The 22,256-nt window shown below is 39.6% G+C and overlaps 1 protein-coding gene across 3 annotated transcripts; it reads left to right on the plus strand.

Moving 5' to 3' along the window:
* The first annotated feature begins 1,187 nt into the window (after positions 1-1,187).
* Positions 1,188-20,502, plus strand: LOC125881629 (copine-3-like). Of its 3 annotated transcripts, XM_049564849.1 has the most exons (17): positions 1,188-1,415; positions 3,579-3,777; positions 4,197-4,376; positions 5,148-5,222; positions 5,342-5,413; positions 7,009-7,089; positions 7,215-7,307; positions 7,802-7,900; positions 9,588-9,650; positions 9,956-10,015; positions 13,694-13,827; positions 15,189-15,243; positions 15,320-15,371; positions 15,905-16,038; positions 16,153-16,389; positions 19,197-19,309; positions 19,393-20,502. In XM_049564849.1, the coding sequence occupies exons 2-17, from the start codon at positions 3,619-3,621 to the stop codon at positions 19,472-19,474; spliced, it is 1,689 nt and encodes a 562-aa protein (XP_049420806.1). In that variant the 5' UTR covers positions 1,188-1,415; positions 3,579-3,618; the 3' UTR covers positions 19,475-20,502. The 3 variants fall into 3 exon arrangements, with proteins under 3 accessions (XP_049420806.1, XP_049420808.1, XP_049420809.1); XM_049564851.1 differs by lacking the exon at positions 19,197-19,309; XM_049564852.1 differs by lacking the exons at positions 5,342-5,413; positions 19,197-19,309.
* Positions 20,503-22,256: the final 1,754 nt, after the last annotated feature.

A 22,256-nucleotide genomic window follows, 5' to 3' on the forward strand; every position in this document is an offset into this window, starting at 1 on the left:
ATTTGGCCGACAACTGAAATGTATAGATCCACTCCCCCCAAAAAGAGTTTTTGTGATCATCAAGATCGCAGCTAATAGGCACAGGACACATCATAGTCCAGTGAGCTATATTTAGTTTTAAAAAGCTGTACATCAAAATATATTACACACTGAATGCCATATTCAGTTAATCATCCTAGGTATACCATTGAATAAATGTGCATCTGCAGTATTTAGATTCTTACATGAAGACTGCCTGAAACTGTGGCAAATGGTATTAACCCCTGAAAAAGCTGCAACAACATATGAGGCATAATTGAGCATGGGAATGTCCAGCATATACTTCCATCATAATGTCCCAAGTCCCTTTACTTATAGCTCTGGAGCCGGCTCTTTGGCCCCTCACTAGTGGCTCCCTGTGGCTTTTAAAAGAATCACAGCATTTACTTTTTGAAACATTTTATTTTTTATTTATCATTTTTGAAGGCCTAAAGAAATTCTTACAGTCTGTAACTGTAGTAATGTGTACTTATAAACAGAATTTAAAGAAGTTTTTAACATTTTGTCAACTATGTCTATGGCCTGATAACCTTTTCCTCTAAGTGTTGCTCGGGCCGTGTCTAAATGAACCTCAGTAACTGCAGATGATCTTGAATTTCCTTAGCGAGGCTGGCTATAGACTCTGGGAGGAAACAGACGTACAGAGGACACTATGAATGACATCTCATCTATGGAAGCATAGAACATACAGCAAGTATTAAGGTGTCCACGTGAGCCTACGTACACACAAATACTCACACTTTCAATCATGGGAAGCAATATTATAATACATATCTTTACTGTAGTTACAGTCACAGTTCTTCCAAATAAATCTTGCATGTTGTGCCGTCCAATGGACACCACCCAATCCCCAAACGGGGGGTCCTGATCCCCTTAATATGACTGGATGTTGGAGTGTTTGGGAGATTTAGACCTATTAGTAATGTTGTTATGTTTTTGATGCAATAGTCTGTGTAACTGTCATAGTAGGACTCAAATATGTTTCTTAGGTCCAGACAGATTTTTTTTAAATGGCTCCTATGAAAGTTAAGGTTGACCCCTGACCTATAGCCTACACCCCAAACTCTAGTCTTCTTCATTAGGGTTAAACATCCTGTCACCCTCCAAAGAAGACAAAAAATGGGTGAAAATGTTTTTGTAGCTGTGTTTGTGAAATTTTCATGAACCAAGTTATGTGTTATATTTCGTCATTTGTTTCATCAGCTTTTCTATGTTTTGTTAAAAACCTACAAAGTGAGTGAGTGCATTGCTTTTGCTTGACTAACGGGTGTCCCTCTAATTGGAAACGAGCGCACTGGGCACCGCCCATCCCAGCGTCATCTATCTCGTCTGTCTGTCTACAAACCAAACCTCACACTCCACTCACAGCCAACGAGGTAAGTTTGGACTTATTAAGACTACTTTTTACATGACTTCAAAAAAAAAATGTTTTATTAGAGAGCGTACTAATTGTGACGGGTAGAAAAAAAAAAGTACTAAAAACAGAGGTGATGAAAATGCACTTGAGTAATAAAATAGAGGTAAATTGTGAAATGGGGAAAAAGTGATAGATTATCAGCTTTTTGGATTAATTTTATTTCATTTGATTAAAACAGAGCCACGTTTCATCATTTCTCCGTCTAACATTGATCATTCATTATTCACAAAACAAAATTGATCATGTAAGGGAGGTGGCCTCGAGGGCGGGAGGCACAGAAATAATTAGAAACAAAAACGGAAGTAATGAATTCCTACAAATTAATTATGGACGCAATGAAATAACAGTTGCTTTGATTATTAGTTGTGTCCTCAGCCTACCAGTCATCATTCACAACACTGAACTGACATTTCTTGATTACAGCAGGGGTGTCAAACATATGGCCCGTGGGCCAGAACCTTCCAAAGGGTCCAGTCTGGCCCCACTCATTGGCTCTTATTCATGAAATGTTAGTAAGTCTGTGAGTGTATTTGCACCTAGTCAGTGTATTTGCACTAAAAACCTGGGCACCCTGCATGGTCAATACTCAGTAGCGCCCCCTTTGGCACATTTGTATCAAGCTCAGAGTCTTTCAATTCTTGTTTGGAGGATTTTCACTCATTCTTCCTGCAAAAGGCGTCTAGCTCTGTGAGATTCTTTGGCTGTCTTCATGCACTGCTCTTTTGAGGTCTGTCCACAGATTTTTAATGATGTTTAGGTCAGGGACTGTGAGGGAAGCCTTCAGCTTGCGCCTCTTGAGGTTGTCCATTGTGGATTTGGAAGTGTGTTTAGGATCATTGTCCTGTTGTAGAAGCTCTCTCTCTTCATCCTCAGCTTTTTTTTGCATCCAGAATTTGCTTGAATATATATTTGAATCCATTCTTCCCTCTACCTGTGAAATGTTCCCCGTGCCACTGGCTGCAACACAAGCCCAAAGCATGATCCATCCACCCCCGTCTTTAGCAGCTGGACAGGTGTTCCTTTTTTCTCCAAACATACCTTTGCTCATTGTGTCCAAAAAGTTCTATTTTAACTTCATCTTGTTTCCAAAAAGCATCAGGCTTGTTTCGATGTTCCTTTGCAAATTTTGGGCGCAGAATTTTGTGGTGAGGATACAGGAAAGGGTTTCCTCTGATGACTCGTCCATGAAGGTCATATTTGTACAGGTGTGGCTGCACAGTAGAACAGTGCACCACCAATCCAGAGTCTGCTAAATCTTCCTGCAGGTCTTCTGCAGTCAAACGATGGTTTTGATTTGCCTTTCTAGCAATCCTATGAGGAGCTCTCTCAGGAACGTTTTCTTGGTCTTCCAGACCTCAACTGCCAACTGAGGAAACAGCTACTTGAAAACACTTTGCTATCTTCTTATAGTCTTCTCCTGCTTTGTGGGCATCAATTATTTTAGTTTTCAGAGTGCTAGGCAGCTGTTTAGAGGAGCCCATGGCTGCTGATTGACAGGAAAAGGTTTCAGGAGTCAGAGTATTCATAAAGCTTTGAAGTTTGCGTCACCTGGCCTTTCCTACCGATGACTGTGAAAAAGCCAGAGCCCTAGCAAACTAAGTCTGGGACCCTGGTAGAAGCTGTCTGAGAGCTCAAATGTCTTCATGTGCCCAAACTTTTGCATGGTGCTCCTTTACTTTTTCACTCTTAAATTGTACAAAACAAAAATAATGCACTGATGTTGTTGAAAAACATGTTTTACCTTTCACTTCATGCCATGTGGAGATCAGCTCATCTTCTACTTACTAAACTATTCACAGGAAACAAAACTTTAACCAAGGGTGCCCAAACTTTTGCATGCCACTGTATGTTTAACATGATCTTTGAATGCAGTTTTTTTGTTTAGTCTTTTATAGAGGCACATATCTGTCTGGGCAGGTCAACTGGCAAACTGTGTACACTGAGGTAGCAAAACTGGACAATTAAAGAATATTAACATCTGCAAAATAAACAGAGGAATGATGCAAGTGAAGCTTTCAATAAAAGTCATAGCTCAATCATAACTTGGATGACTATGGGTGTGGTATGTTAAACGTTCCCTCCCATTTTTATAAGACTGTTTGTCTGTGCTTCTGCTCATCAGTTTGTTTGTGTAAGGGAACGTGTGCGTCCTCCTGGCTGTGATGGCAGCAGTAACAGACAAGGAGCCATGGTTTACTGACCATGTGACTAAGTTGGCACTGCACATCTCCTGTGAGAATCTGCCGGATGTGGAAATGTTTTCAAAGTGTGACCCTCTGTGTGTGCTTCACATGAACAGCTCAGGGCCTCACTGGTGTGAGGTAAGTAGATCAAAAGGCCAGAATTATTTCAGTATTTCCAGTACTAGGAGACATTTATGAAGTGAGATACATCAACTCTATTTGCTGTAGGGATGCTGAATATTGGAGTTTTTTGCTGATATATAACAATTTATAACGATTTTAGTGATCATCAAGTCTCTTCTGTAGTGGAATTCACATCATATAATACATGCATACTCTGATCATGATGGCCCACCAGCAGATGGAGACATGAAATACAATACTTTTCAGTGTATGTAATATTTATTCATTGTGCAAAATAAGAAAAAACATGTTGGCTGATTCTGATAGTTTTAAAGTCAGTATCTGCCGATGCTGATGAAGGCTGCTTTGAGTCAAAAGTGTGTCTGACAGAGACGATGTACAAAAAAGTCCTTTTGTGAAACATGTATCTGTAGATTGGCCGGACAGAGAAAATCAAGAATTGCCTTAATCCCAAGTTCTCCAAGACTTTTGTCATTGACTACTACTTTGAGATGGTGCAGAAGCTGAGGTTTGAAGTGTACGACATCGACAAGGAAGACCACAGTCTGCAAGATGCGGACCTCCTGGGAGAACTGGAGTGTACCTTGGGAGAGGTTAGCTTTTCTAGGTCTTTGCTTACTACAAAAAGTCTTTTTTTTTAAAAACTCATTTTTATTTCACCTTCAGGCTTCTATACAAGCAATACAGTTTTTACATAACTCACATTGTACTTAGTACTTTAATCATTGTACAAAGTTTCCAGCTGCCGTAACGTCTATCCAGATTTAAGACGAGTAAAAGAGAAGAAAAAAAAAGAAGATTTTAGAGCTCCCTTACTGCATTGACAAACTCATTATAGAGCTCCACCTCTTTATGAATTTTGATCTTTGCATCCTCTTAATTCAGATGTTGTACATTGGAGGTTCAGGATCCAACCATCTAATTGTAATACATTTAATCACAGAGAAGAGTATTTGTATAGGTACATTTTTGCCCTCCCCTCAAACCCTTCAGGGGTTGCTCTGAGGATAATCACCCTTGGATCTTTGGGGATATTTTGATGGAGCACTGCTCTCAGGGCATCTAACACATCCTTCCAGAAATTGCTTAACTTGGAGCAGGGCCAAAGAATATTAAAGTGGTTTCCAGTTTGTGGGCCACATTTTCTCCAACACTTACCTTAATGGGATGGAGCCCACTTAGCTGGTATTTGTGGGGTTTGGAAATATCTTATTAAATCACAAATGCTTATTCGTCATGCTTCTCTCTCTCTTCATCAATGTTAAGCATTAAAAACAACGCATATTAGTTTTTTGTTTTTACTGTAGAATTATCATTTGAAGTGGTGTTTGGGCATTTCCAGTGAAAAGTATTTTTCTGTCCAGATTGTGTCTTCAAGGATTCTAACAAGACCACTTGTCATGACGGACAAGAGACCAGCAGGGAAAGGAACCATCACTGTGAGTTACTGTCATTTAGATTGGCAAAGGCATTTAGAGCATTTAAGTGTCCATGTGTTTCTTGGTGTATTTGCACCTTTGTGTCATTTTTCAACACAATACTGTTTCATGTTTTGTAGATATGTTCTGAAGAAAGAACAGACAACAGGGTAGTGGAATTCAAAGTTGCTGGTAGAAATCTGGATAGAAAGGTACCACCCAGTGTTACAAAATACACATCACTGCTATCACGTCAGTCAGTCTCAACTGTTATTTTAGTTGCCTCATATACAGCATAGGAAAGTGGTTAAGAAACTAATAACTTTTTTTATGGTCTCATTTAAACAATTTTATTACAGTTAAGCATTTTGTGACCTTTTTTTTTTTTTTAAATAAACTTACTTTCTCACTAAAATGTGCATTATAGGTACATAATTTTTGAAGTAAACTTGAACTGCTGTATTTAGCGGCCCCTGTTCATCAAGCTTATTGTTTTCCTTATATTGATTTAGTTTTGGCAGCTGCCACAACATCAACATTAACCATCACTTACTGATTTCTCTTATTGTAGTGGTTAAAATGGTATCTGTTTCTCAGACCACAAATGGGACATGAATTAGCAGGATAGCCACCCCACTCCAGCCTCACTCTCCGCCTCTAGGGGATTAATTGCTGGTAGGAAAACAAATATTTAAAGGGGTACTACAGCCATTTTTTTTAAATTCATACATATGGTCTCAATTGTTATTTCACTTCATTAAGTTTTGAGGGAAAAAAACAAACATAGAGACTTTTAAAACTGTAAACTCTCACTCATTTTTAATTTCATTCACACAAATGATACGTCTACGTCTTCAGAAATAGTCTCGAGACACCTTCAGCTTTTCTTGCAATGTATTTCAGTTCTTAGCTCCTGTAGGTAATACAGTTCAGCCTCCATTTCTACAGATTTTCAGATGTTTCAGGCAATCCGTTAAATATCTCTGCATTTTCAGCAATGCTTTTGAGCTCATTTCAGCTTCAGCATTCACATGCATTTCTGCAGTAAATGGATTTTCTTGTTTTTTCATATTTGCAGCCTTTGCCACCTTTTTCCTCCAAAAAAAAAAAAAAAACGCCAGACACATTTAACATCCATCTAGTGATGCAGTGGCGCGGCTGCTATCAACAGGTGAAATATGATTTTAAGCAATAAATTTTAATTGCCGGACCATCGTGGTGAAGGGGGAGCTGAACTGGAGGGTGGAGCTTTTGATTTACTGGTCCATCTACGTCCCAACCCTCACCTATGGTCATGAGTTCTGGGTAGTGACGGAAAGAATGAGATTGCGGATACAAGCGGCTGAAATGAGTTTCCTCTGTGAGGTGGCTGGGCTCAGCCTTAGAGATAGGGTGAGGAGCTCTGGAGATAGATAGATAGATAGATAGATAGATAGAGCTGCTACTCCTTCGCGGTGAAAGAGACCAGTTTAGGTGGTTTCGGGCACTTGATCAGGATGCCTCCTGGGCGCCTCCAGTTGGAGGTGTTCTGTGTAGGTCCCACTGGTAGGAGGCCCCGGGGCAGACCCAGAACATGCTCGAGGGATAACATATCTCATCTGGCCTGGGAACGCCTTGGGGTCCCCCAGGAGGAGCTGGAAAGCGTTGCTGGGGAAAGGGACGTCGTGGGTGCGGATGAAAATGGATAGATGGATGGATGGATGGATGGATGGATGGATGGAGATTAGAATTAGAAAATTGCATCTAATTATATGTTGTCAGTAATTTATTTGATTCAGCTGCACATTATTTTCTTACCTATTTCCAGACTTACTTCAGTAAGTCCGACCCTTTCCTGGAATTCTACAAGGAGACAGAAACTGGATGGCAGCTCGTGCACAGGACGGAGGTACAGATATACTCACTGTGTACCATGCTTAAAGCCATAACTAGAGGGTGTATTGAGAGATTGGAGTTCATACAGTTAATGCTTTACAACTGTCAAAGTTGTTTTTAATCTGTGCTGGTATACAGGTGGTGAGAAACACCCTAAACCCAGTATGGAGACCGTTCCGTATCCCAATGCAGTCACTCTGTGGAGGTGACATGGAGAGACCTAGTATAAAGGTACACACACACACACACACACCTGGACTGTAACGCATGGTGACTGATGACAGGACAGCCTTTTTCTTTTGTCTGTCCTCTTTCACGCTGCATTCCCTCATCTACTTCATGTTGCTATCAGGAGGAAATTTGGCCTTCTATCATTTGGCATATTCATTATTTAAAGGACCTCATGGGCGGAGACAAGCTATGTTTTTTAGGTGGAAGAAAAGTACTCAGAAGCTGCAGTGTGCAGATTGTCTATCTCGCACTAAAGTTGGTAGTGGGACCTTTCCCCCTCTGTCTGACTAATAGGAGGCTTGTGTGTGTGTTTCTGTTAGATATCTTAATATCAGGGTGTTGCCTTACATTTGAAGTTTCACTCCCAAAGCATGCTTTTGTCTCATCTGCTTTGATTTTCACACACTGATGATAGTTTATCATTTAAATATAAAAATATATAAAGCTATTAAGCTAAAGAGAATTGACTGAATTTGTAACTGTGTGTATTCCAGGTAGATTGTTATGACTACAACAGCAGCGGATCTCACGACCATATTGGATTATTTGAGACCACACTCTCTGAAATGCTGAAGGCATCACAAGCATATGAGGTGAACTCTCTCTCTGTATCACATATTTAAATCTGTGTTTTCTTACCACATCTGTCTTGAGTAGAAGAGATCCCATGTTCATCGTCTCAATCATTGTGGGAGAGGCTAAATTTCATTTCAGCGATCAAGGCTACAGACACAGTATTGGTAAATAAACACACTCACTGCTGTATTCACTCATGCCGATGAGGACCTGATGATGCTTTATTGTCCAGGGGGAACAAAATGTCTAAACAAGCCACTGAGGGGTGAACGGGTGAACTCGTTTAGGACACATGTTCTGGGCTAAGAATAAACCAGTGTCCAGTGCACGTTATTTATTTGGATTGACCTTGTTGAAAAACATGTTTCTCAAGCCAGGGACTCTGAACCAGAAATTTAAACAATGGGCAAACAGAGGCCTGAATATATTAGATACAGTAATTGAAAAAAGAGAAATCAAAAGCTTTCCTAAATTAAGAAGGGAATATGGATTAGAGCATCAAGATTTTTATATGTATTTACAAGTCAGAGACTATTTTAATAAAGAAATAAAGCCAGACCTCCCAGGTGAACCAAATAAAGTGATTGTGGCTTTATGTAATGCTCACAAGAACAAATTTGGAAGAGTAATATCTGAATTGTACCAAGGTATGGTAGCAAATAGAAACACTTCAACTTTGTACATAAGAGATAAGTGGGAGAAAGAACTAAAGAACTGGTATGTGGTATAATATATTTAAAACACAGCAAACAACTAGTTATTCCAGAATATGGAAAGAATTTTGCTGGAAAAACATTGTGAGATTTTTCATCACACCGAAAATGAAAAAGGGACGTTCACCTGTTCAACAACTCTGCTGGAGACTGTGTGGGGAACAGAATGTGGGTCACACACATGTTTTTTGGGACTGTACCAAAATCACAAGATACTGGAATGATGTGTGGAAAGAGATGGGAAAGATATTAGGCTATGAGCTGCCTAAAACATGCACCGCACTATACTTGGGAAATGTAACTCGAAAACATCCAAGACAAAGACTGGTATCTGATTAAGATTTTACTGGCGGCTTCCAAGAAAGCCATCACAAGGAGATGGCACAAAGAAGACCCCCCTACTTGGAGGAACTGTACGGAGATCATTGATGAAATACACGTTATGGAGAGACTCACACATATTATAAAACTGCAACAATCATTATGTGAAAGCAGATGGGAAAAATGGACTGTCTACAAAAAACAGCATAAAGACTAAAAGTAATTTTTCTGACACTATGTTCTATATGTATTGTGTTGTTTAAATGAGAAAATCAATAAAATATTAGTTAAAAAAAAAAAAAAAAGAAAAACATGTTTCACCTTTCACTTCATGCCTTTTAGAGACCAGTTCTACTTAACTCTACTCACAGTAAACGAAATTTTGAACAGGGATTCCCAAGCTTTTGCATGCCACTGTAATTTCATGTGACAAGTAAAATTGAGTGACATTCAAAGTTCCCCTTTCTCCCCCATTTTGATGCATGGTTTAGACTTAAGCAGATCATCTCCACTGTGTCTACATGTCTAAATGCATTGAGCTGTTACCACATGATTAGCGGATGAAATATTTGTATTCATGAGCAGTTGCACAGGTGTACCTAATATAGTGACTGTATATTCTGTATGTATGTTCCTGACACTTGTGTGGTGTGTTTGTGCTCCTCTTCAGGCCAAGAAAAACAGGATGAAAGGAATCCAAAACTCTTGTATGATCATTATTAAACACTGCAAGGTACTGTGGTTTTATATACACTTTCTTTCTGAATTAAGTGGGTTTTTTTCCACATGAAGTCAGTTGCACGATATAGAGTTGTTCAGATGACTTAAACAGTAGACCTGTCATGTTTCACACCACCTGTATATCTAAAACATTGTGAACAGATGTGTACAGTAGTTTTTATTGGGTTACATTTTGTAACTTTAACAAAATACGGGTAAATGTACAAACACCACAACAGTGCAATACCTCAGCATATGTGTTGATGTATTATTATTTGAACAGTTTGATAATTTCCTGTCATCAATATGTATTTTCAGATAGTGAAGGAGTATTCTTTCCTTGATTACATAATGGGCGGCTGTCAGATTCACATGACTGTGAGTATACCACTTTTTTTTTTTTTCTTTTTAAATCTTAAATCTTTTCATGAATCTTTGAAGAAACAACAAAAAAATATCCCAAGGACCGGCTGCACAAAATACCATAAATTTCCTCCTTAATTATGACAATTAAGGCTTAATTTCTCCTTAGCGGAGGGACTTACACAGTTGAACAGCAAGGTGTCCTTAGGTAAGGAAAAACGGTACTGCGTTTAAAGAGATTTCACAGTTTCCATGGAGACTGTTTGTTTTCTTGAACTCACACTTGTGATGCCTGGCATTGTCTCACACAGTTGGCTTATAGTTAGATAGTGAAAAAATGGCAGAAGAAAAGAAGACAAGAAAACCATATTGGTCAGAGGAGGAAAAGATTATACTTTTGGAGGAATACAATCATACAAAGCACAGACTACAAAGTAAATCTGATCCCCAAATACCAGAAAACAGAAAATGACAGCAGGAAGAAGCAACGAAAACTAATTCACTCAAGTGTATCCATTGGGTTCTCCTTGTCGCAGAACACTCCTCTTGGGGTGTGTTAATTTTTTTCATTTATCACCATCTGTCATGTTACAGTTAAGATGGAGTCAGAGGTACCTGAAGTTTTTTTTTTATCTTGCTTTGGTTGCTAAGGTCTTTTGTGCAATGATCTCAGGATTCCTTAAGTATAATAATAATAAATAATAATAATACATTTATGTATAAAGCGCTTTCAATCAAAGTGCTGTACAGGTGAATTAAAACAAGTACAAGTACAAATAGAGACAACGTAAAACAGTTTCAAAAATAAACACACAAACAACAATCATAAAAACACAACACACACCTAAAACAGGACATCACAGGAGGAGCAAACCACCCATCACTCAAACGCAACAATAAACAAGTGGGTCTTTAACTTTGCTTTAAAAACCTCAATTGAGCAGGCCTGTCTGATGTCGAGAGAAAGACTATTACACAGAGTCGGTGCACGGAAAGAAAAAGCATGTTCACCGACCGTCTTCTTTTTGACTTTAGGGACAAGCAGACGGCCGCTCCCCTCGGAGCGCAGAGACCGTGTAGGCACATAAGTATCCACAAGTTCTGTTAAATATACAGGTGCCAAACCATTTACAGCTTTATATATTAGTAACAGCACCTTAAAGTCCGCTCTAACCTGAACAGGGAGCCAGTGAAGAGAGGCCAGCACCGGAGTAATATGATCATACCTAGATGATACAGTTAAAATATGACCTGCTGATTCTGAACCAACTGCAGACCTCGAAAACTCTTCCTGGGCAACCCTGATAAAAGAATGTTACAATAATCCAACCTGGATGTCACAAATGCATGAATAAGAGTTTCAGCATCTTTTACTGAAAGGACTGATCTGATCTTTGCAATTTTTTTGAGGTGAAAGAAAGCCACTCGTGTCACCTCTTTTACATGCAAGTCAAATGAAAGGGTCTGATCAAAAAGTACACCAAGGTTCTTTACCTTGTCCTTGCAATGAATGACACAGTCATCAAGAGATAGGGTGAAATGATCGAACTGGTGACTAAATTTTGACGGTCCAATAGCTATTATCTCAGTCTTAGCTGAGTTAAGTAGCAGAAAGTTTGTTGATAGCCAGGACCTCACAGCAGCCAAACAGGCTGTAAGTTTATCAGAAACAGACCCATTTCCTGCAATGACTGGCATATATAATTGCAAATCATCAGCATAACAATGAAAAACAATCCCGAAAGAGTGCATGATCTGACCTAGTGGTGGCAAGTATATTGAAAACAACAGTGGACCCAGGACAGAGCCCTGTGGGACCCCATGCTGAACAGAACAAGAGTCAGATAACACGTTGTTATAAAGAACACGTTGAGATTTCTCTGACAGGTAAGATCTCAACCAATTAAGCACCTGACCCGAGATGCCAAAATAATTCTCGAGCCTGTCCAAAAGTATACAGTGGTCCACAGTATCAAATGCGGCGCTAAGGTCCAACAACAGTAGAACAGATGTTGAGTCTGAATCTAACGCCAATAGTAAGTCATTCACCACTTTTGTAAGTGCTGTTTCTGTAGAATGGTTAGCACGGAAAGCAGACTGCAGTGGCTCAAATAAATCATTCAATGACAGAAATTTTAAAAGTTGGTTGGAGACCACTTTCTCAAAGATTTTCGAAAAAAAGCTAAATTTGAGACAGGTCTGTAATTGGCAAGAGTTTACGTCCAGATTTGGTTTCTTCAATAAGGGTTTAACCACAGCAGACTTAAAACAAGCTGGAAAAACTCCAGTGGACAGAGAAAAGTTAAGGATAGCTTAAACATAAGATCCTAATATTGACCAAAGCTCCTTAATAACCCATGCTGGTAGCGGGTCCAGAGAGCAGGTCGTACTTCTTGCAGCCATAACAACCTTAGTTAGAGCAGCCAGAGAAGTAGACTCAAACTCAGAGAAACCTTGACCTGTAAAAGTGGGCAAAGTGGCAACACAGTCTGATCCCCCAGCCAGTGACTGGGGTATTCTAGATCTAATATCCTCTACTCTATCATTAAAATACTCCATAAAATCCTGTGCAGAGAGGTCAGTGCTGATGACTGGCTGCTGATCCTGTGTTAGTCTAGAAACAGTGTCAAATAAACGCCTTGGGTTGTGCTTATTATTCGTAATCAAAATAGAATAATAGGCAGCCTCCGCCGCAGACATCTCAGACTGGTAAGTGGTCAGACTTTCATGCCATGCTTGATAATGAACTTCCAGCTTAGAGTGACGCCACTGGCGTTCATGTTTTCTACAGCTCTTTCTGAGAAGTAATAAGTCATCATTTCGCCAGGGCATAGGATTTTTCTGAGGACCCCTTTGCTGGAGCAACTGAATCCAATAGTACCCGGAGAGCATTATTAAAATTTTCAGTAAGACATTCGACTGAAAAAGATTGACTAAAAACGGACGATAGATCACAGCAATCAAAACAACCGAAGGTTTGTTTATCATGAAAAGCTGTAATTCAAAGCTGGTGTAGGGATCACAATAAGAAATCAATTTGCATTTAAAACTGTCGTTAAAAAGTGAGGCAACTCCCCCTCCTCTTCCAGTCAGTCTAGGGGAGCTGAAAAAGCTGCTGTCAGGAGGACAAAGTTCCATTAGGGGTGCTACTTCCCCATCACGCATCCAAGTCTCTGTGATAAACATTAAATCCAGAGCATGGGAGTTACAAAAGTCACAAAGGACAAAAGTCTTACTAGATAGGGGCCGGGCATTCAGGAGAGCTATCTTGACTTTTATCTCCTCATCAGCTGGTCGGGCTGTGCAATCCAGCAGACGCAGGTTTCCCACACACACGCACCAGCACTCCTGCCCTGCCTCCTCTGCACACTTAGCTGTGACAGCTGATCAAGTTCCACCAAGACCAAGACAAGGAGAAGACCATAGATACTTAAGTGAACATTCTAAGGAAACCTTAAGGAGAAAGACTTAAGGGTGTTTTGTGCAACCAATTTTATTTTGATGAAACCTTAAGTAGCACTTTAAGGAAAATCTTAACTTAAGGTGTTTTGTGCAACTGGCCCCTGACATTTAAATCTTCATGTTTGTTTTTTTAATTGCAGTGTCTATTGGATATTTAATGTGTTCAGGAAACATTTATTATGATGTAGTCAGTGTTATCTTATTTTATATTCTCTGTTTTCATTCCTCCAGATTGGTATTGATTTCACAGGATCCAACGGGGATCCCAGCTCCCCCACGTCCCTCCATTACATCAACCCCGAGGGCTGTAACGAGTACCAGGCAGCTATCCGGGCAGTGGGAAACGTCATTCAGGACTATGGCAGGTACAGAGATTGTTGTACAGAAAGTATTATGTTGGCTATCATCAACGTTTAGAAGAACAATATGCATAGTTGTGTGTTTTTGTTCCTATAGCAAATTAGTCAGACAGACAAACTTTCAATTTTTAGGACAAGTTTGATAGCAAAATATTGCATGGAATACGCTTGGATACATATTTAATCCAATGTTTCAATGGTCCATGTCCCCGCTACCAGCAGGCAGTTTGTGCCCAGCAGAAAATTAAGTGCAGAAGAGTGTTTCATAAAGCAGGACTTGGTTTTTAACCCAACGTTAATTCATGCTTTAGGTGCTGAAATTCACAAATGTACAGCTTTTAAAGCTGTGAATTCAAACCTGACTACCAGCAAGGTATCAGCTTTATTATAAATAAAATAATGTCAGTATTTTGCCATTTAGCTATTTTGTATTTTAACCCATCCACACATTAATGTCAGTGAGACAGGCATTCAGAGCATGCAGTGCATCAGGGGCATTTGGTGTGACAGAGACATACAGTCATGTGATGTCAGCATAGAAATGGTAATTAATGTGGTGATGGCTAATAACATTTCCAAGTGGAAGCATATATAATGAAAACAAGACAGCTCACTTACTCTGACAGCAACTGACACATACTCAGTAGGCTAACATTCTTTATTACAGCCTTAAAAATTATAAGCCTATGTAAAATATTACTGTATATAAATCACAAATATGAATCATTCCAGCTGAGGACAAAACTTAAGAAAACAATTAGTATGAACAAATAACCCAGTCATTTGCAGAAGGAAAAATCACAACAGCACACACACACAAAAAAATCTCATCCTTTCCATACACTGTGACATAGACAAGCCCCCCTACTAAAAAGCCCAGTCAGCTCTTACCGCCAGCTCTTCTGGGTCTTCAGCATCTGCACGCTCACCATCTCTGCACCCTACTTGCAGCTTGTGTAATGACTATGACGAAGTATAGCAGCGCATTCTACTGTGAAAAATAATCAATAAAAGCTTCTAAACCAAAATCCTCACAACTGAACATGTTCCAGCAACAATCTGATCCCACACTGGGGAGAAATTAACAACTTCTGCAACCAAGATTATAGGTTGCCCTAATGTTAGCATGTGGCTATATGTAACTGTGTGTGTACTGTAAGATAAACACTGGCAGTAATTTGCCTGGAACAGATGATAGTTAAAAGAAATCCTGGTGTCAGCTCTTACATTTCTGCTCTCTGCCTGTATTTTTTTCTTATTTGCTATGACGTTGAGATTATGCCCAAGACCTGGGACTCCAGTGTAATCCCTTGTATATGTCAATTTACTTGGACACAATAACACCTGTTTTGTTTCACTTCCTGTAGTGACAAGATGTTCCCTGCTCTTGGATTTGGAGCCCTGATCCCTCCTTCTGGGCAGGTGATTGTTTGTGCTAATTAAAACATAGTTGAATGATTGACATGGGATCCAGATTAATAGGTATTTGTGTTTGCAGGTCAGCCACAAGTTTCCCATCAACTTCAACCCATCAAATCCATCTTGCGCAGGTAATAATAGACTGCCGCTGATGTGAGCTCACTCTGCTGTGTGTTTAATGAGACAGACTGGGACATGTAGGGCATTTGGCTGTTTACAAATTTGTTTTTTTTTTTATGGCATGAGATTGGCATCATTTGTTCTTCTACGGTAGAAGCAAAAGCATACTTCAGCGACATCGGAGTCGGAGATTAGTCATTAGAGTAAATTAGTCAGTCATGTAAGTATTTATAGACAACAGATTTGATAATCAATAGGCGTCCGAGTCATTTAGCAAGCAAAAATGGATTTGCAGCATGTATCTGTTTTATTGTTGATAGAATGAATGGTGTATCGATCACTGCAAAAACTGTACCAACAAGATCGATCACTTCTCTTACATAATGTTTGTTTCAACATTTAACCAGAAATTTAAATTGCTCAGCACTCTGTCCTCGGTCATTGAACTGACCATCTCCATTTCTAGTGGTGCTGAATTAATTGGAAATATTTTTTAAATAATTCTGTAAGACTTACTTCTGTTCACCTGCATGTGTGTTTTTAGGTATAGAGGGTGTGCTCCATGCCTACCAGCAGTGTCTGCACAAAGTGAGGCTTTATGGTCCCACAAACTTTTCCCCTATCATCAACCATGTAGCCCATTTTGGCCGGCAAGCCATGCAGCAGGAAACTGCCTCAGTGAGTTACTGGAAGTCTAAAATCAATCAGAATGCTGTAATTGTTGCTGTATTGATCAATCCTACATTATTCACTATTTATTATGTCATTCCCTTTTATTTCGATGTTTCACAGCAATACTTTATTCTGCTGATCATCACCGATGGACTGAGCACAGACATGGATGAGACTCGCAAGGCCATCGTCAACGCCTCTCATCTGCCCATTTCAATCATCTTTGTTGAATTAGGGAGAGCAGACTTGAGTGATGTTGAGTTCCTGTGTGGAGTTGATGGAGTTGTACGTACTGCAGCAGGCGAGGCCGCCATGCGCGACATTCTGCAGTTTTTGCCTTTCAGGCAGTTCCAGAACGTAAGAATTTCTGACTTGAAACTGCATTTGACCAAAGACAGTCTCAAAAATGGTGGTTCAGACAGCCAGGGTTTCATACGTCACATTCCTAAGGAACAAATCCTTTCAACTTGCCGGGTGGGGCTTTCCATATCAGTAGTATAATGCTATGGAGACATGAGTTGTATCAGAGGAGAAGTCAAGTGTAGCTACATTCACTTTCACTTCAACTCACATGTGGCATTCAGGATCAAGGTGTATCTAAAGCCCAGTTCAGAGTAAAGATTCGCGACCATGAGTCAAAGACGTTTTAGAACATTGCAGAGAAAAGTTGCAGTGGTATGAACTGACCAGTCTGAGCTCAACTGAAGTCACCTGATGGTGCCACCGGCAACTCAGCTGGTCAAATCACCGGCGGCTGGTTTTAAAACGTAAAGCACGTCACCTGTTTGAATGGCCAGTCAGTTTGTAGTGAAGTCAGCTGGTCAAGTCCAAATGACTGCAGATGATGTGTTCGCTTGCTGCAACAGGTGCTCCATCTCCACTTAGCCCTCAGTTTCTGTCCTCATGGTGTGCCGGTGTTGGACGGTGGGTCGCTGCTGCTGCGCACACACACACACACACACACACACATACAAACAAAAAGTTAGAGGAACTACGAAATACTTGGATTGATAAATTACACAAGGCTAGAAGAGTAGCAGAGGTTCAATGTACACTTGGAATAAACTTGCCATTCTGTGTGGGGAAGCAAAACACGCATATGATGTAGTGAGTGTAGTAGTCAATGCCTACTGATGAAAGGGATAAACAAAACATGTTTTTTTTTTTGTTTTTTTTTTTCTGTCTGGAAGAATATTGGACAAACGGCAACTTCAAAAATGCTCAACCCAGCATTCATTCTTTGGCAGACTGTCCACAACTGAAAGGGAATAACCACAGGGACAAAATTGTCTTTCTAAAGAAGAAAGCTGTTTTTTTTTCTGCCTCTGTATTAGACGCAGGCAAGGATTGCCACAGGCGCTTGTTTCTCATATCACCAAGGAGCCGCAAAGACATTGAACATCCCAGGAAACATCACGTGTGACACCAGCTTCCTTAGAATTATGTGGTCATACAAAGGGTGGTAAGGACAAACGCTTTCTGTCCATTTTACATGTCTTGGTGAAGTCCACCATATAATACAAACTTATGCATTTCTGGATCCTGGCAGCACAGCTACAGTCTGTCCAGAACATCTCATGCAAGAGTTGAATTTTACCAGTAAAAGAGCCAGCAGTCTTTTGCGCACTACTGGACGGGAAAGGGCTTTTTCAACTAACACCTTGAAAGGTTTGGAGGTGTCTGGTCTCAACGGTAATTTCTTTTACAGTCCGCCAGCAGTTCTTACACAAAAGAAATTGCCTGTTATTGCCAGCAGTATTGCCACACAGGAAGAGTTGGCAAAGTCGTCATTCTTCTCTGATGTCCAGATTCCCCACATAAAGGCCAGTGTTGACATGTTGATTGCTACCAAACCCTTGACATACTGGAACCCTAAGAGTTGTCAACAACCATTGAAATGGCCTATATGCTGTAAGAATTGTATTACATCGGATGGTTAGTGGTCCACTCTGCAGCTCCTTGTGGCTCTCGGCTGCTTGGCAGATTTCTGGAAACATTCTAAGAAAAGAAAGGCTTTATGCACTCTGTGCATCTGCGAACAAAGAGTTTTGTCTTTTGTAGAAGGCTGCAAGCTCTTTGGGCTGGACAGTCAAATATTGACCTTCAACTCAAACACGGCTTGGTGTATACATGGTCTGTTTTGTCTCCATACAGTTGTATACATGTTACATCCATTTTGGCTCCTTGGGTTTGAGTTTAAATCTAATGTTTGCCTGCTTCAACAATCAGGGGCTGGTGTGTTGGAGCCATTTTTGTATTGTGTTCATTAGTATGTATCTCTGTAGACTCACAAGCCAGTCTTTAGATGCTTTGCTTAACTATCAGAAGGCGGAGATCTCTGACTGTCTGGTGGCGAGACTAGTGTCTCTGTGAGGTATGTTTTTCACTTGTCGTAGTTCCCTCTTTGGACAGTAGGTGGTATATGGAAAGTACAACAAGTGAAGGAGTAATCAGATGGGGTGTGTTGTATACTGGAACAGGCACACAGCTTCTTTACCGCCACATGTAGTATGCCATGGAGTCATCTGTTTGTTTGCATGTAAGTTATTAATGGATATACATAAGTGCTTGCAGATCGCCTTCCAAACTGTGGATAGGCCTGTTGGTCTAAAGATAAATTCTCTTGAGTGTGCCTAAATCTGAACTGTGAACTGTTCCACTGACATGCTGCACAAAGGCGACGCGTCAATTTGCAAAGTACCGGCACAGCAGCCCTTCAGTGGCTTGTAGGTTTCTTACAAGCCAAGCCATCACTGCAGAAATTTAGCAGCTCAACTGCCTTATTAAAATGATATATTTACTTTATAGAAAGCTTAAAAGCTTGAAAGTTTTTTTTCAAAGCTTCTGACAAACTTTTTATTAGGCCCGTAACCATGGGAACATGAGCAGTTGCTTTAAGACTGGCAGTAGGATAAGATGTAAAATAGTAGAGTGCTTCTGCTGTCAGTGTTGAAACATCTGTTTGCACAAAAATATGCCATGTTTATCTATAGCTACATTTAGTTCCCCTACTGTCTCCCTCTACATCACGTATATGTATTTCAATTAGGAGACACAGACGAATGATGTAAAGACAATGTTTAATACAGAATATGAGTGTACAGATTAACAGATGCTTTGTGCTGATTAAGATTTAACATAAGTCTTTTGCGCTTGGACACCAGAGGGAGATATTTTGTGATCGAAGGACATCTGAATGGCAACAGGATGAATCCCCCCCAGGAGTCCAGACACTGGTGGTGGTGGTGGCTGCTGACTCTGAGGATGAGCATGAAAAGTATTGTCTTCCTGACTGAACTTTTGCTAGAGCTTTGTTTATCACTCTCACCTCGTAACTCTGTCTCTACTGCTTCTCTACAGTGTCCTCATGAAGTGCTTGCTCAGAACATCTTGGCAAAAGTCCCAGCTCAGGTGGCAAGTTTCTTCAATACCATGGGTTTGAGGCCACCCTGCAGTGACAGACCTCCTCCTGACCTCTTAGCATCTGCCTCCACAGTGATGTCTCCTGAGGACAACATGCAACATCCAGCCTGCAATGATGTGTGAATACTATGTAACAATAGCAGAAAGCCATAGTCATTGTTATTTTCAAACATGTCCCAACATTGGTTAATATGTACTTAACAGATATTTGATCAATGAGTTTTTATTTGACACATGTAAGTGTATCAGGTACTGGTGAAATGCAATCCCACTGGATTCCTCTCAAGCTAGGATTTGTAAGAAGACTCAAGATCAGGAACCTCTCAACCTACAAATGATCCCATTCCTGTTTGGATCTCTGCCTGAAGCAACTATCACTACTCAACATGTTCTGTAAATACATCAAAGCTGTTTAAGTCCTATCTACAAGACAGGGAATACTTTGTTTCCAGCAGCTACATATCTGATCGACCTAGCATGACATTTGGAGTTCCTCAAGGCTCCATTCTTGGACCTCTGTTTTTTAACCTGTGCATGCTTCTTTATGTTGTGTTTACACCAGGTGTGAATGAAAAAGTTTACGTGAGTGAATTACATGTAGAGTCAACATAAAAACGCAATTAGACACAAGTTTCCGCTGGGTGGCACGATGTACTTGACGCTAATGACAGGAAATACGCAAATTAAGTGGCATGAATGAAGCGAGTAGCACAATTTTGCATCTTAATCACAAGAGTTGAAAAATCTGAACTTCAGCAACCAATTTGTGCTGCGATAGCCAATCAGCACCGAGATCCTCTGGCGACATATGACGCAGAGGAAGTTCTTTCGTCCATTCATGCGCGTGTGACGTGAGATATTCGCACGTATGAAATGAGTCAACAGAAATATATTCTAGTGTTCAAACTTGTGCGAGTAAAGCGAAGTTAAAATTTGCATCATGTGTGGTGTAAACACAACACTAAGCATAATCTTATAAAACAATAATACTGCTTATCATAATTATGTGGATGATACTCAACTTTAGCACTTTCATAAACTGACTGCTCCAATACACTTGCTGCATCAATGCATTGACCAAATAAACAGCTGTGTGAACCATAATTTTTTATTAATTATTTATTATTGTTAATTTTTCTTCTATTAAATAAAGACCAAACTGAAGTAGCTGTCTTTGGTGCTAGAGAAGAATGGCTAAACACTGACTCCATTTCTTTAAAGTCAACAAACCAAGTCAGAACTTTTTTGTCATTTATTCCGATCTCAATTTTCAAGTCAAGAACAATGTCACCCTATTGTCACCTTTAGAATATAACAACCATCAAGGATACATGTCTAAACTGGATCTAGAAAAGCTAATTCATGCCTTCATCTCAAGAAGGTTAGACTAAAATGGTATTAGGTCTTTCAAAGAAAACACTAAAGCAGCTTCAGCTCATTGAGAATGCAGCTGTTGGAGTTCTCATCAAGACTAAGAAAGCAGGTGTCTGCACTGGTTACCAGTCAGTCATAGAATGGACTTTCAGATACTGCTGGTTGTGTATAAATCATTCACTCGCCGAGAATCTAATTACATTTTTGACCAACTCATTAGGAACTGATCAGCTGACTGTTCTGCTACTTTGACTTATTTTGCCATTCATTGTTGGAACAAACTTATAAAAGACCTTATATTTGCACCAAGTGTAACTACTTTTAAAAACAGGCCAAAGACTTTATGTTCATATCTGCCTTTTTAATTGAAATTGCACTTTAATTTAGCCTTTTTATATGTATATTTTTAATGTTATCATAATTATAATTTATATAATTTTTTTACGTTTTGCTTCTTTTATACTCCTGAGACCCAAACTTTTCTTTGGTAAGCATTTTTACTATCTCCTAGCTATTTGGGATTAATAGGACCTGATAAGTATAAAAACTGAAACATTGTCATGGATAATAAAGTCACAAAGTCGTTCAGCAAGCTGATGATAAATTCCCAATGTTTTCAAATAAGCAACCTCATATTAACAGCATCTAACAGATAAAATTTTACATGTAAATGTAAAATTTGTATGGCATATCAAACTAAAAATGTTATTAATCATATCCTCCTGACACTCTGTGTCCTCCTATGATGACATTACAGTGAGTTTACTGGACCTTAGACTTCATTCTGCTTAACTTAGACCTGTTGTCATCCTGATACGACAGTGGACAAGGTACAAAACCGGTTCAGATTTGGTTGAACTATTTATGTTTGTGGACACTTTTATGCTCATTCTACAGCTCATCCCGACACAAAAGTGGGCAAGGTACAAAATCTGATTAGAATTTTATGTCTGTTTGATATGGCATACAAATGTTATCAACTTTAGTAATAGTAATGAGCTAAAATGCTGTTAATTAGGAAGTACTCGCTTGAGGACACTGGGACTTTATTATTGTATTATCCCAGCATTTCACACAGGGCAATTACATATGTGACGGACTGTTCCTACAGGAAAAAAGGACATTTGCAGACTGGAATACAAAGCGGGGAAACTTTAATAGAGAGTTACAAAATGCATAAATCACAAGGTTTTTAAATAAGCTGTATTGTTTGCAATTTTGTTTTTGCACATCCATGTTCGGCCATTGAAAATAACCCATTAGATCAGTTTTGGACCTGAGCAATGACCTCTAACCCTCACAGTCACAACACATTAAACAGCTGTTGCATTTTTTGTAATTTTGTTTTGGCACAACAATGTTCAGGTATCAAAATAAACTGTTCTATAATCTATTACATGCTTGCAACTACTAAAAAAAAGAAGACA

Source organism: Epinephelus fuscoguttatus, linkage group LG21 (genome assembly GCF_011397635.1).
Source record: "Epinephelus fuscoguttatus linkage group LG21, E.fuscoguttatus.final_Chr_v1".
Taxonomy (NCBI): Eukaryota; Metazoa; Chordata; class Actinopteri; order Perciformes; family Serranidae; genus Epinephelus; species Epinephelus fuscoguttatus.